The sequence below is a fragment of the Maylandia zebra genome, linkage group LG20, assembly GCF_041146795.1.
Source record: "Maylandia zebra isolate NMK-2024a linkage group LG20, Mzebra_GT3a, whole genome shotgun sequence".
NCBI lineage: Eukaryota > Metazoa > Chordata > Actinopteri > Cichliformes > Cichlidae > Maylandia > Maylandia zebra.
Genome location: NC_135186.1, coordinates 23,728,627 through 23,741,362, shown reverse-complemented (window position 1 = coordinate 23,741,362; position 12,736 = coordinate 23,728,627). Strand labels below are relative to the sequence as shown.

Genomic DNA, 12,736 nt, shown 5'->3' with positions numbered 1-12,736 from the left:
TTAGTCATTACTTACATATATATGTTGTTGTGAAATGAAAAATCAAGTTCATAAATACTGTTAGACTTCCTAATTAAAATTTTTATTTTATTGAGTTCGGGTGACACATAAATTATGCCTCTTTACTCAATATATAATCGTGATTTGTCTGAATTTAAAATCTTCTTTTAATCAAAAAACAATATAATTTTAAGTTCTGTCAATGTAAAATACAACTTGATGACGTGTAAACAGCTCACAGTTCCCTTCTTCTACTCAAGCGGACATATTCAACAGCACGTGTTCAAGGTTTATCAAGAGCTGTGTTGGTCGCGAACGGTGAGTAATTTTATGCGAAATTACACATATTTGCAGTCGCTCTGGATTTTGTTAGTTTACTTTAAAACAACGACGTAACATACATAACATACATCTTAGCTTGCCCCCGCGTTTGTGTGTTTTAATATACACACAGCAGCTAATTCCACGATAGCATAAATTGTTGGGCTCTTTTTGGAAAATTTAACACTGACGTTATAACGTCAGTGTTAAATTTTAACACTGATGTTATAACGTCAGTGTTAAATTTTAACACTGATGTTATAACGTCAGTGTTAAATTTTAGAGTATACTCTAATGCAGACCACTGTAATTGTCTTATAATTTTTAAAAGATAGCGGACGTTGTTAGCCCCGGCGCAAACTACTATGCTAACGTAGCTAGCCAAGCTAAGTTGTGTTCACTGTGATTTTATTTTTGAAATGTGAAATTTATTTTTTGAAGGGAAGCATTTTATGTTAGTAATTGTTAAGAAACGCTTCTAAATTTTCGTAACGTTACGGGGTGAAGTTGAACCCCATTGGCTTCTGCGCAGGAAGTGCCGTCGCTATTAGTCCGGTGTGTCTGTTGACCGCTAAGAGCGGTTCTTCACCGGCTGCTCGGCCTATTTTCACAGGTAAAAGACCAGACTAAAGTGCACTGTGCCGCATATGGTAGGGTAGTTAGCTGTCCCTAATTTTTGGGGACTTTCCGTGTTTTGTAGAGACGTAGAGGCGACGTGCATTGGCACTGGCTGTAACATTGATATGCCTCAATAAAGTTTGAAAGTAAGAAAAAAATCAATAGCGGGCCACCATCTTGGTTGGGTCCCCATTCGCCGCCAGTGCATTTTTTTTCTACTGAGGAATGTATTCACCCATGGTAAATAAGGAAAATGTTTAAATATTTTTCCAAACAGATAAGGCAAGAAAGGTCAATAATCCCACATATGGTTTCAGTAGTATGCCAGTTTTTGCAACACTAGGGTGCACAAAAATGACCATAGCTGCTGACTCAGCACTGATTCTAATTTGGTTTTGGAAAATGAAATGAAAACAGAAAACAGTGGGATTATTGACATTGTAGCTTGTGTATAAAAAGTTTGGGGTTTTTTTCGTATTTACTGTCAGAAATGATTCTGTCCTGTCATGCCACACCTTATGTTTGCTTTTGTTGATAAAAAAAAAAAAAAATATATACATATATATATATATATATATATATATATATATATGTATATATATATATATATATATATATATATATATATGTATATATATATATATATATATATATATGTATGTGTATGTATATATATATATGTATGTATATATATATATATGTATGTGTATATGTATGTATATGGTTTTTTCTTTTTGAGTTAACATATTCCTCAGTAGAAATACATGCACTGGGGGCGAGTGGAGACCCCTCCAAGATCGCGGTCGGTGGGGATACACGCTCCAACAGACTGGCCCAGTCCATGTCACCTCTATGTATATTTGATCTATGGAAAGCCACGTTAGGCTTTCCAGCACCCAGTGTATTCAGGTTTATGTAGTTTTGAATGTTTGGTTCTAGCTTACACAGCTTTGACAGGTGAAACTGATTCACTGTATTGAAGACTCACAGGTGAAGTTGAAAATACCATCTTTTGTATTTTTGTGCAGGCACGACTTTCTGGTGTTATACACTGTCCTGGTGTTGCAGATCTAGGGGTTCCAGTTAAGACGTGGTCAGCCTTCTAAAGAAAGTGGGAATCTCACCAAAATATTCAGTTACTTTGCTGTGTTTCTTGCCAGGACAAAGGCTCAAACCATCATCTTCTCCTGGTATCGAATACCAAGGGACCTTCTGAAGTAAGCTTTAACAAGTAAGCTTGAATTGAGTAATTCAGAATCATGAAGTATGGATTGGCCTTGCAAAATCTGTAAATTTGCAACCTCCACTAAGGAAGAGCTGATGAAACATTATAGGTTACGCCATATCCCCAGTGTACAGCCTCTGCCATGTCCTTACCTAGATTGTTTTTGTTCATTTAAGTCATGGGGTAGCCTAAAATCACACATATCAAGGAAACACTCAACTCACTCAACAGTGAGAACCTCTGAAATACTCAGTTTCTGTTGCCAGTTCTGTAATGTGGGCACATTTTCCACTGAAAAAGAGTATTTTGAACACCTTCGTCAACATTTGAAAAAGCAAGAAACTGTGTCCTGTGTTTTCAAAAATTGTAATTTCAAAACTAACATTTATGGAACATTTGCGTCACATAAACATCGCAAGCACACTCCCCACTCTTTAGATGAGTTTAAAGAAGACGTTTTAAAGAGGTTTGAAAAGCCTTTACAAACAGATCAGTGCAGCGATGTAGTTAATCAGGAGGGTGAACAATCTGACATTGAGGAGTTTAGAGATGATGATGTGAATGTACTGCCAAAGTTGATTGAAAGAAGCTTGGCTCATTTGATGTTGAAATTAGAGAGTTCATTTCATGTTCCCAACCAATGCATTGATGAGCTTGTAGAGTCATTGCATTTTATTTGTCATTCAGCTTCCGCTCCCATCATGAAAGACATTTTACAGTCCTGCTTGAAGAGACACAACTGTGAAGTTGATGAAGCCATTGTGTCTGAAATGGTGAACAACATATGTGTTGCTAACCCTGTTAGCGCTGCCCTTTGTGATGGTGGTCCTCTCTCTTCTGCCTTCAAAAGAAGAAAGTATTTTAATGAACACTTTTCTGTCGTGGAGCCGATTGAGTATATTCTTACTGGAGAGAGTAGCTTCCAGTATGTTCCCATTCTAAAGTCTTTACTTCAGGTTCTTAGCAGGAAAGATATACTAGACCTGATCTTGAGTGAAGCAGAGGTGCAGAGAACTGTGTACAACTCATTTCATGACGGCACCTTTTACAAAACCAACGAGTTGTTCTCAAAAAATGACCTTACAATTGCGCTAAATCTCTATGTGGATGACTTTGAGATTTGCAATCCTCTCGGTACATCCAGGAAAAAACACAAAATCACATCTGTATATTGGGTGTTAGCTGATGTCCCTTCATTGCTCAGATCTGAGCTAAACTCAATCTTCTTAGCAATTCTTTGCAAGGCTGAGGATGTAAAGAGATTTGGTTACAGCGCTGTGTTAGAGCCACTGCTCAAAGATCTTGTGGTCTTAGAGGAGGAAGGACTGTATGTTCCATCACTGGGTAGAAGAGTCAAAGGCACAGTGTTTAGTGTAGTTGCAGACAACCTTGGTGCCCATTCTATGGGGGGATTTGTTGAGAGCTTTTCCAGTTCATATGTCTGTAGGTTTTGTCTTGGTGAAAAGTCACAATTTCAAGATGGTGAAGTGAGAAATAAGGCATTCCCACCCAGAACAGCGGAACAACACACACTGCATGTCCAGGCTTTACAGGAAAATAACAGTTTGATGCATGTTTATGGAGTGAAGAGACAGTGTGCACTGACGGCAAAACTTAAATATTTTCATGTTTTGTCTGGATATCCACCTGATGTGTTGCATGATCTCTTTGAAGGTGTAGTGCCCCTAGAAATAGCACTGTGCCTAAGACTATTCATTCACAACAAATACTTCACTCTTGAAGAGCTGAACAAATGCATCAAAGAGTTCCCCTATAAATGGTCGGACAAAACCAATGCACCACAGCTTGTTCCTGTGAACTTTGCCCAACGGAAAAGTGTGGGGGGCAATGCCCACGAGAACTGGGCTTTGCTTCGTCTCTTGCCACTCATGGTTGGATCAAAAATCCCTGAGGCTGACCCAGCATGGGAATTGCTTCTTGTGCTTCGAGACATTGTTGAGCTTGTTGTGAATCAAGTGCACACAGAGGAGACCATTTGCTTCCTGGACAGTAAGATATCTGAGCATAAACACAGGTTTCTCATGGTTTTTCCAGAGCAACGCCTCATTCCAAAACACCATTTCCTAGAACATTATCCAGAACTTATCAGGGCTTATGGTCCTCTGGTGTCACTGTGGACAATGCGGTTTGAGGCAAAGCACAGCTTTTTCAAGCGTGTTGTCAGACATACTCGTAGTTTTAGAAATATTCTGCTGTCACTGGCCATGAAGCATCAGTTGTTGCTTGCTTATAACCAACATGATTCCAGAGCTGTCAGACCATTACTACAGGCTACAACACTGTCTACAATGGATGTTAGTGTGCTGCGAGAGGATATCCAAGAAGCACTGCAGGCTAAGTTTCCTGGTGAGACATGTGTCCAGATAGCCAAAAGTGTGTGTTACAGAGGCACCAAGTACACTAGTGGAATGATCCTGGCTTATGGTTCCACTGGTGGTCTACCAGATTTTGGGGAGTTGATCCAGATTGTGGTTTTGAAAGGCAATGTGGGATTCATAGTGAAAGGTGTAACTGCTTGGTCAATTGAACATCTGAGGAGCTATGTGCTTGAGAAAACTGGTACAGTGAAAGTCATAGAGGCAGCTGAGTTATCAGACACGGTCCCCTTGATTTCTTACATTTGTGGCGGAACAACCATTATGACTCTTAAGTGCAGCATTTATGTTCCATAAATGATTTCCATACTTTGTGTGGAGATTTTCAGCTGAAAAAAGACAAACCCAAATCTCAGTCTTTCTACTATTTTCAGAGATGGCATATAGTTAATTGGCTCCTAGTTTCCATACATGGAGATCAAATTTTATTATATTATGCACTATTTCGCTGTTACTAAGAATTACAGAAACATGTCAAAAATTTGGTCTACAGGTTACCTAATGTCACAACCGTCTCAACTTCGAGTGATCCTTGCAGATCATGATGTCCGTAAAGTTGTACTACCATCTGGAATCCCAGAAACGGTGGATGACCTTTATTCAGCCATCCGTGATACCTTTTCCATTACAAAAGACTTCTGTCTTCACTATAAAGATGCTGATTTTGGTGATGAGTTTTTTACCCTTGTTTCGACAACTGACCTTAAGGACAAGGACACAATCAAGATTGTGTTTCTCCAGGACCAGGAGCCTACAATAACCTTGACCTTAAGTGATGTGACCAACGTGACTGATAATCCATCTGAGGAGGACTCTGTTGACACCTCATCTGTGTCAACTAATGACACTCTGATTCTTTCCACATCTGAAGATAGTCCAGGGCACCGTTACCAGCGCTGGCCTGTTCAATTTCAGATTCCCAGGTTTTCTGACCTCACAGAGATCCAAATTCGGTCAGCCAACGAGCGCTTCCAAAAAGATGGGACTCTTCTCCCTACAAAAGATTTAATTCCACTGCTTCCTGACATACTTAGAAAACTAGCAGAAGCTATTTATAAGTATACTGCTTATCCATCCAGTCTGCAGATCAGTGAGGTTGCAGAGGCCCTGACTCTAAATCATCCCTGCCTGAAAGAACCAGGGTCCTTCAATGGATGCTATGGGTGGGCGCAGCGTCTAAAGTACAAGATGAACAATTTCAGAAGCAAGCTTAGAGGTCTCGGCTGCCCTGAAGTTGAAGTAAACTCACTTAAGAGGAAAATGACATGTGACCAATACCCGGCAAAGAATGTCAAAAAACCAAAGAAGGCTGAGGTGAACTACCTACCCCCTCATGCTCAAGGTGAAACTAGTGAAAGTTTGGAAAAAGATAGTATCGAGCTACTGAGTGAAGTGATGAAAAGGGACAACTCCAGAATGGTAGCTCAGAAAATGGACAAGACGTTCAGCCTTCGTCGGGAGGAAATAGTGAAAGAGGCCCCTGCCATCAGTGACTTCATGAAGCGCTGGCCTGCTCTTTTTAGCAAAGTACAGGTGAGATAAAATGTTTATTAAACCAGTGTTTTTGTGTTGGGGATTGATGAAATTACAACTAGAAGTCAGATAAATAAAAAATTTAGAAATGCATATATTTACACCTAATACATTTAAATGTTTACAAATGCACATTTGGATTTGGAATTATTTATGCTTATGTCTCTTGTTGTATTTTATTCTGGTGTGCCCTGCAGATATGTGAAGAATTTAAGAGGATAACAACAGTCAGCCTTGAATCAACCTTTCTGGCCAGGCTTGACCAATGCACCCCAAAACTGATGGCCTTGACCCTGTCAAAAGGAGGAGCTGCAGGTCTGAGGATGAGGCAGATTAAGGACATGCTTCTGCAGGTATAATGAATAACTTTATGAATAGACCTTTATTTGCATCTGCCTTACTTTTTTCATGTGGGTGGCTGTAGCTCAGGTGGCAGAGCAGGTCAGCCACTAATCAGAAGGTCGGTGGTTCGATCCCAGGCTGCATCCTGGCTGCATGCCAAATATCCTTGGGCAAGATACTAACCCCATGTTTGCCTACTGGTGGTGGTCAGAGGGCCCAGTGGCGCCTGTGTCCGGCAGCCTCGCCTCTGTCAGTGCGCCCCAGGGCAGCTGTGGCTACAATGTAGCTTGCTATCGCCAGTGTGTGAATGTGTGTGTGAATGGGTGAATGACTGAATGTAGTGTGAAGCGCTTTGGGGTCCTATGGACTAGAAAAGCGCTAGCCATTTACCATTTACCATCTCAAATGTTGATATGGCTGCTTTGAAGAAGGTCCATTGTATACTAACACTATTTTTTTCCAAAATTGTTCATATTTTGGTTACACTTGCATCTAGGGCAGGGCAAAAGAAGAAAATATGTCGTCTGTACAATATAAACTTTTTATTATTTTAAAATAAAGCTCTATGATTTACATAAAGTGTTTCACACGCGCAAGAACGTTAACAATACATAACATGGAGGAAGACTGTATCTGTGCCAGTTACGTTGTAATTGAATGAATGGATATTTATTGTTATTATACAAGTTCAGAGCACAAGTACAACAAAATGTATCTTTATTTTAGTGTTTTTACTTATGAAGAAGGAATGTCCAGGTTACAAGCGCAGCGTTTCTCAGGTCTCCGCAGAGTGAGACAGCCATGCCCCCACTGTGTGCGGAGTAAGCAGGTCCCAAACAATAAGAAACTCAGGAGAATAGCCAGATCACCTTTTCCACCTTATTCCAAATGAACTTTTTTATTATTTAATTAAAAAAAATGCTATATCATTATGGATATAATTTTCAGTATATGAAGTAAGCTACTTACATCTGATTTTTTTTTAACACATCTATTTTTTTCTATCAATCAGGACAACACAGTTGAAAAGCGCAGAGAAATTGCTATTCGCTGCCTCATAGTCTATCTTGGAGAGAAGGAGGATGATCTTTTCAAACAATACAGCGTAAGTACTTGAGTTGGTTTTTAATTTTTTGTTTAGTTTTGAATGCATGTCTCTGTAGGGTCTTTGTGTTTTGTTCATTGGATTTTCTGTTCAGGGTTGAGTATTTAAGTCATTCAGTGCCATAGACGTCTTTAGACGTCAAAATGAATCCGAACGCTCAGTGCCATAGACGCCTCTTGAGCTTTTTATTGAATTGAGAAGGTGGTGGAGTTGATTACATGGATAAAATCCCACCAGCGTGACAGTCGGCTCTACTGAGAACGAGTATTGTGGCACGATTTTTGATCCAGCTCGTCATTTCGAGCTTGAGGTGTCTGCAGCCTGACGTCATGGTTTTTCTAGCAATTCCAGTGAACATGAACCGGATTTATCTGACCAGTATCTCCTGTTAGAAACTTCTGAAGGCGTGAGGTTCTGGGGGCGATCCGTCTCTGGGCCGGGGCCCTGGCCGGGCCTTGGGTCCTGGTTTGTGTGTTGCCGGGGTTGTGGGCGGGTGGGTGCATGGGGGCCCATCCCTGGCGCAGGGTGCCGCCGGTGTGTCGAGCCGCCTGTGGGGCTCTTCAACCGGTGGGGGAGATTGCCACACCTTGCAGGAGCTTTCCTCCACTCAGGAACTCTCTGCAGGAGGGGGAGATACAGGAGAGGTGGAGGAAGATCTCAGCCTGGGCGTCTATTGTCTCATGTAGTCTGGAAGATGAGTGGATGGTGGGGTGGGTGCAGTTTTCTCTGTGGTGGGGTTGGGTGGACTGTCCCGGGCTCTGTGGGGCCGGGGGGCGCTGCTGCGCTGGGCCCCGGTCTGGATGGGCCTGGGCCCCCTTTCCCTGGCGGGTCGCGGAGTATGGGGGTGCCTACTGGGGTCAGCGGGGGAGCTGGCCCCAGGGAGGGGTCACCTGCCCCTCCCTTCCTTCCCTCCCCATCTCCGGCTGCCTCCCTCTTCCCGCTCCACCACAACCACCCACACATGCAGGGCCTTGGAGTAGGGGTATGTCACTAGGGTGCAGAGGAGGCTACCCCCCCCTCTGTCCCCTTCTGGCTGCCTCTGCCTCAATTTTATCCCACAACTTAGACATTCACATTACTCACACCCTCATTACACATACATATAGGATCTTGGGGGTGGGCACGATACACGGAGTCCAAGTTATCATCAGGGTGTACACCTCACCCCTGGCGTCGTTGCCCACCTCTCAATTTTAAATACACGTAGACATTGAGGGCTAGCAGGAGGGACTATGCGCTTACCTGCTGCTCTCTGGCAGGTAGCTCCATGCCCTCCTGGGTTTTAATTGCACCTTAGAACACACATGCATCAACACTACAATGAGCGGGTGGAGGGAGGTTTGGAGTCTTCTCTCACCCCCATTCTCTGCGGCCTGCTGGAGCGGGGGGGCTAGGAGGAGTTGGCCGTCCGACTGCGGTCTGGGGTGTGGGGCCTCCCTGCTGCTGCGGAGTCGGGGCGGTCTGCCTCTCCCCACCGCAGGGAAAAGGGTAACACCACCTGGGTCTGGGTGCAATTCCCCCCTCCAGGGGCAAGGGTACCTAGACCCGGTTTGTAGAGTACGCTTGGGGAGTGTGATCGTGTGTACAGCGTCTCTTTATGTCTGTCTCCACGTCGATTGAGTGTGAAGTGCACATGAGAGCATGAGGGTGGGAATGGATGTTTGTGTCTGTGTGTGCCTGTATGTTTGTGTCTATATGTCAGGTTGGGTATCAGACGCCACCTCTCTGGGGACATCTCGGGCCCTCCAAGGTTTGGAGGCCTATCTCCACCCACCACCACTTCCCCTGCCGGTGGCGGACTCCCTCAGGTGTCGGTGCGTTGGTGGTTCTTTGTATCTGGGGGTGGGCGTCCGGGTACACACCGGCTCACTCGTTGGCGGCTGCTTATCGGGGCCTGGAGCCTGGGGCTCACTCGGGCCACTTCGGAGGTGGGGTGGGGAAGAGAGACTCATTTTTGTCATGGTGGTTTCAGAATTCACATAGTCATAGAACAAAATATTCTGTGAGCCTTCAAAATCAGCGAAAATGCTAAATATCTCTGGCACTGAGGGGGGTATGAAATCTGAGAGTGGCTGGCACTGAATGAGTTAAGGGACATTCCAACCCTAAGTGAAGATATGTCTATTGCCATGTATAAGTGAGAAAAAAGCATTTCAGAATTACAATCCAAAGATGTTTATTGCCATTGTCATTGAACATAATTTGCTGAATAGAAACCTGTTTCCGTGATAAGGTGCAACATAAACACACAGGATAAAAAATTTTGTAGCCAGCGCAGTCATTTTCCTGATCTGGCAGCAGCTTTAGCAGAGCATAAACAATGGAAGTGAATGGCAGGTACTAGCATTTTGTGTGCAAAAGTGATTAAAATCACTCAATAATGATACCAAGTATTCCTGGGGAGCTCAACAATCATGCTGACTGCAAATGAAAAGTATGAATTGACATGAAGGATTTTCAGGAGCCGATTTAGACTTGGGACTACATTACGACAGAGCACTGCTGTAAGCCTCCACATGGTTATAACACAGCAGTTGAAGCCACTGCCGACCAGTGTCTATAAACCAACATGCTATTTGTGCAATATTTCTTCAACAAATCAAAGACCCATCCATTGTTACTGCAGCTTACTATGCTTGTATAGTAGTGGCTGTGTGTGTTTGTTTATGGAAGCTGGAGGCTTTTTCAACTGTTGCGTTATATCCATGCACCATGCAGTGGATGTTTACAGCAGTGTTTGTCGTAACTGCAATGTAGTCTCAAGTCTAAATCAGCTTCTGCAAATCTTCTGTGTTACTTTTGCACTTTTCATTTGCCGTGAACATGATTACTGAGCTCCCAAGAAATATTTGTTTTCATTACTGAGTCATTTTAATCACTTTTGCACACAACATGCTAGCACCTGCTATTCACTTACATTGTTTATGCTCTGCTAAAGCAAATGGATTGCTTCCGGATCAGGAGAATTAGTGTGCTGTTTACAAAAGGCATGTTTCTCACTTTCTAACTGTGACAATATGGCAATAGATAAAATTTCACTTAGAAGTGGAATAACCCTTAAAAATGATTTATTAGATTTTCTTTTCAAAGTGGAAAAACAAAACTGTGAAAAACAAGACATTTTTTATTTTAAACGTTGGATTATGGTTTAATTTAGCTTTTAAAACTTACAGAATGACAAAGTAAAATCACTGAAAAACACAAAAGACAACCTGTTTTAGCTTATTTTCCTACCTGTAGTGGTTCATTCCCTTATGCACGTCATCCTGAAGTGCTTGAGCTATGTATTTTATACATCCTAACATTTAATTTCTCCTACAAGGATGAGGAGGAGCTCAACGCAGACCTTGCAATGCAAATCATGAAGATTGCTATCATTGGTGATGGGCCTGCAACCATCATCGTTGAGGGATCCAAGATCCTGGAGAGGATTGATGTTGCCAGATCCTGTGCTTTGATGATGGGAGTAATCTACGCTCTGAACCTTACCTATCCCAAGCAGCTGAAATTTACCTTTGAGGTATTTCAAAAACTATGCCTTGAGCTTGATGGACAAAAAGCCAGCTCTAAAGTAATGAATCTTAAGTTTGGTATTTTCTAGAGCAGACTTGATAGACCATTCGTGAGTGAGTTTCACAAATCCTTATTCCTGCATTTCTGGCACTACTTGAATGTGTTTTACTAAATTTTAAAGCGCTGTTCTTAAGTCTTCTGAGTTAATGTTTTGCCGTGTCTTAAATGCTGTTATTTGCACATTTTTAAGGAATGCGTTTAATTTCTCCCATGACCTGTGTTCTGAGGGTACTGGTGTGTTTTAAAGTTTGTGTAATACCCTCTTTAGCTGGCCTTAATCTTGAGGGTGAAAAGTCAAATATAGAAGAGAATCAAGAATACTTTGTAAGAGTGCTGACAAAGTTGAATGAAAGAAGCTTTGATCATTTTATGTTTAAATTAGTGCATTTAATGTATAGCAGCCTGTCATCTTTTGTTTTGATTCACTGTCACATGTTAAAGTAAAAAAAAAAAAAAGAGGATTCAAGTAGTAGGTTGTATTACAATTTCAATAAACAGTTCCTTAAGTTTCAGCGGGCAATTTGTGTTCTAGGAAACTGAAGCCCACAAATCTTGCACTTCGCACACACGTTAAAGAATTGTGATGTTTGTTATTGTAATTAAATGGGTCTAACTCATTGGAATACATCTGTCTGAATTTCTATTCTTTCTAAGCACCAGGTACGAGTCCCTTAGCTGATGTCCAGGTATTTGGCATCACATCTGCCGCATTCAAACAAATACACACAACATCCATTTCTTTTTCTGAAGGTCATGACACAAGAGCACACAGAGCGCATGTTAAGGCTGACCTTCGTTTGGGGAAAAAAGTGATCGACAAGTTTCTAAGGTCTTAGAACCTTGACTTCTTTGTGGGCAGGCACCACCATGCATGAGCCTGCCCACGCGGTAGTCATGGTTATAAGACACAGCTTTTGATCAAGGTTGTATTTTGGAGCGACTTAGCCTGCTGGGAAACAGGTAAATGCCCTTATAGAATCTCCTGTAGGACCAAAACATTACTACACTGTAACCAAAATATCATATTTGACCAATATAAATACTATTTATGCCGACAGTTAAGTTCATTTTAATTATAAATGTGTTTTATTTTGTTCAAAAAGTTACTTCACCATACATAAATATAATCTTGGATCAACTTAAATTCCTGTGTATTTGTTGACAATTATTAAGTTCATGTTACTCAGAATTTGTTTTTTTTTGTGGCCAAAAAGTAACTTCACTATACATAAAATTCACGTTGGATGAACTTAAATTTTTGTGTTCTAGTCGAAAATTATTAAGTTAATTTTACTTAAGAATGTTTTTAATTGTGGCCAAAAAAGCTACTTCACCATACTCAAAAATATTGCTTTGAATTAATGCTATTCTGCCAGAAGTTGGCTTAACTCAAAAATTCTAGTGGAAAACGTTAACATGTTTTTTTTATTTGAACCAATGTTTTATTTATTAGAGTGTAGCACATGCTTCTTATTACCTCCTCTGCTGCCTCTTATTGTCTGCTGGTTTTGGGAGTGCTGAAACAGATAGCAGCTCTCACCGTATCAGTCAGTCCACGTTTGCAGTGGACCCGTGGCTCGTCCTCGCAGTGCTGCTGCATCTGAAGGAGCTACATATTAATGC

The 12,736-nt window shown here is 41.7% G+C and overlaps 1 protein-coding gene across 5 annotated transcripts; it reads left to right on the top strand.

The window, feature by feature from the left end:
- LOC143412305 (uncharacterized) lies at positions 1-11,730 on the top strand. 5 transcript variants are annotated; one of them, XM_076878480.1, is made up of 6 exons: positions 1-318; positions 1,968-2,170; positions 5,054-6,093; positions 6,291-6,446; positions 7,448-7,540; positions 10,863-11,730. In XM_076878480.1, exons 3-6 carry the CDS (start codon positions 5,062-5,064, stop codon positions 11,139-11,141), a joined length of 1,560 nt encoding a protein of 519 aa, XP_076734595.1. In that variant the 5' UTR covers positions 1-318; positions 1,968-2,170; positions 5,054-5,061; the 3' UTR covers positions 11,142-11,730. The 5 variants fall into 5 exon arrangements, with proteins under 5 accessions (XP_076734595.1, XP_076734596.1, XP_076734597.1 ...); XM_076878481.1 differs by lacking the exon at positions 1-318 and adding an exon at positions 552-934; XM_076878482.1 differs by lacking the exon at positions 1-318 and having other exon boundaries at positions 1,682-2,156.
- Positions 11,731-12,736: the final 1,006 nt, after the last annotated feature.

What these genes read in the sequence shown, in the direction of transcription:
- LOC143412305 (XM_076878478.1), top strand. Translation starts at nt 4,972, where the DNA reads ATGGAGATCAAATTTTATTATATTATGCACTATTTCGCTGTTACTAAG. An exon ending in CTCTTTTTAGCAAAGTACAG is followed by an intron (nt 6,094 to 6,290) that starts GTGAGATAAAAT and finishes TGTGCCCTGCAG; the next exon opens with ATATGTGAAGAATTTAAGAG. An exon ending in TTAAGGACATGCTTCTGCAG is followed by an intron (nt 6,447 to 7,447) that starts GTATAATGAATA and finishes TCTATCAATCAG; the next exon opens with GACAACACAGTTGAAAAGCG.